Below are 2,595 nucleotides of genomic sequence, written 5' to 3' on the forward strand. Positions count from 1 at the left end.
AACAGTTCCTTCTTTCAACAGCCAGGGTCAAAGCTCTGTCTGAACTCCACAGGGAAACTAAAGAGATTAAGAAAACAACAATCTACTTCACACGGAAGCCTGTCTAAAATGGTGACACACTGAGATGTTAATCCCAGGTAGCTGAAGCCATGAATGTAAAACCTTCCAGTCAAATTACCTGTGGGATAAATAAAGAATTGCTTACCCATTACAGTAAAAGAAACAGTAAGAAATCGCTGTGACTTACATGCTGGTATGGTCAAGCAGCTTTTCTGCAAACCTATTGTTTGCCAGTTTTATACAATTTTGTCATGTGGGACCCTCATCTGGTTCCAAAGATTCTGTTGTGCCTTGTGCCGTGTCTTCCCATAGGAATGACATCCACCTGCCTTGAAGGCAACATCTGAGAGAGAAAGCATTATTGTCACCTGCTCCCATCCTCCTCTCTTTTTTAAAACAGACAGATGGCACAGGAAGGTCTAGCCTGCATTCATCTCCTATCAAGGGCACAGGTTTGTCTCAAATCCTCAATAAAATGGCCTAGGCTACATTTGCAGGCTGCTTAACCTGTGCTACAGAAATAGGAGTAAACCCCTTGAGAGCTGCACAACAGTAACTGGTGATTTTTCTGCTCACACAGGCAAAATGAACATTCAAGAGTATTTAATGAGAATTTCTTACAACGAGTCCCATAAGGATGCAGACTTGCTAACCTTAACAGTCATCTTCCAGCATCACATCCAGGCAATTCCTTTTGAAAATCTCAGCATGCATTGCGGGGAGACCATCGAACTGGATTTACAATCTACTTATGATAAGATTGTGAGAAAGAAACGTGGTGGATGGTGCCTGGAAAGCAACTACCTTTTATTTTGGGCCTTGCAAGAATTAGGGTATGACGTCTGTATTCTTGGAGGAAATACTTATGAACCAGCACTGAAGGCATACAGTGCTCACATAAATCATATCCTACTGAAGGTGGGGATCAAGGGAAATTCCTACATAGTAGATGCTGCTTTTGGCGGTGCCTACCAGGCATGGCAGCCATTGATGTTGATTTCTGGGAAGGATCAACCCCAGGTCCCTGGCATCTTCCGCTTCACAGAAGACAACAGCACCTGGTACTTTGAAAAAGTCAAAAGGAAGCATTATATTCCCAAGGAAAGTGTCCCTTTCACTGATAATCCACAACTGGGGAATATCAGAAAAATATATACATTCACTCTCCAGCCACGACATATAAATGACTTTCAGGAGCTAAATGCATACCTACAAGTGTCTCCAGACAACATACTTCAGAAGAAGTCAATCTGCAGTCTCCAGACCACTGAAGGGCTTTATGCCTTAGTTGGATGGACCTTCACTGAGGTGAAGTATAACTACATGGACGACACGGACCTGGTGCAGAGCACAACTCTTACAGATGAAGAGGTTGAAAAGACATTGAAAGACAAATTCAATATAGTGCTGGAGAACAAACTTGTACCAGTAAATGTTCGTGGCTTGCCACCTAATTTAGTGGACACGATCTAGTTCTAACACTGTGTTAGATGGATCTCTAAATATCCAATATAAAAAGTTCTAAAATTAACATTAATAACATTAATCTGATTCTAAAGTTGAGCTAGTCAGATGAACACAAAGCTAGGTAAATCCAAGTACATTGCTAATTAACTACATAGACTGATTGCATATTTTTTATTAAGCTTCTTTAGAAACTCTTACTACCTCTAATTTACTCATATGGAAATTGCTTTTTGACTCAACAACATTTTGTTCCACCTCTCTGGATCTCATTTTATTTCAGATATATTTTGTGGCAAAGGAGACCAAAACGATACAGAAGGAGTAATGTGCAATGTCAAGCGGGCACGATAGTATTGTAGATAAAACTCTTCATATTTATTACAAACAGGATTCTGCACAAAATCTACCTTAAATAAGTAATACTGCAGATGTGAAAGAAAACACTGGGAAGTTAGGACATGCCACCAGTGTGGTTTCACAGCATGTTATATGTGACACAAAACCCTTTTACCTTTATGACACCTGTGGCAGGTACTGTACAGGATGTGTCATGAAAGAGGGAGACAGAAGAGCATCAGTCCTCAGCCAAGGAAAAGACTTTGATGCTTAATTAGTCACCCACACAGACTCAGGGGCATCTGATGTGCCTAAAGCTCAGGTGCGTTCCCAGACGCAGTCTAATGTGCTCTTTGCCTTCCCAAATCGGACCTCCGACTTTCCACCTCCGCCAAATGAAGAGGAGACATGCTTGACAGGGAGAGAATAAATAAACAGCCCTGCAACACTTTGAAGATGCAGAAGGCCAAGTCTGAGAGAGGAAATGCATTACTGTGTGCAAATAAATATTTGTCATGGTATTTGTTAGGCTTGGCAGCTCCAAAATAACTACCTGCTGCAGTGGAAGCTTGGTACAGATCGAAACAGTTCCTTTGTGAGCAAAGAAGGGTCATTTTGTGCATCCGTGGAGCCTGGGAAAACACAGCCTGCAACACCTTGGCAATTCAGTGCACCCATAAGGAAGCAGATGACTATCCTCCACCGCAAAGTGCTGGCTTGCAAAATAACAAT

The 2,595-nt window shown here is 41.7% G+C and overlaps 1 protein-coding gene across 1 annotated transcript; it reads left to right on the forward strand.

Annotated features, from left to right (window-relative positions):
• The first annotated feature begins 645 nt into the window (after positions 1-645).
• On the forward strand, positions 646-1,533 carry LOC137669388 (arylamine N-acetyltransferase, liver isozyme-like). The gene has a single exon (XM_068411463.1). The coding sequence runs from the start codon at positions 646-648 to the stop codon at positions 1,531-1,533; it is 888 nt and encodes a 295-aa protein (XP_068267564.1).
• Positions 1,534-2,595: the final 1,062 nt, after the last annotated feature.

Source organism: Nyctibius grandis, chromosome 12, assembly GCF_013368605.1.
Source record: "Nyctibius grandis isolate bNycGra1 chromosome 12, bNycGra1.pri, whole genome shotgun sequence".
In the NCBI taxonomy this organism is placed as follows: Eukaryota; Metazoa; Chordata; class Aves; order Nyctibiiformes; family Nyctibiidae; genus Nyctibius; species Nyctibius grandis.

Excerpts from the sequence above, each read along its gene's own strand:
- LOC137669388 (XM_068411463.1), top strand. The coding sequence starts at position 646 with ATGAACATTCAAGAGTATTTAATGAGAATTTCTTACAACGAGTCCCAT.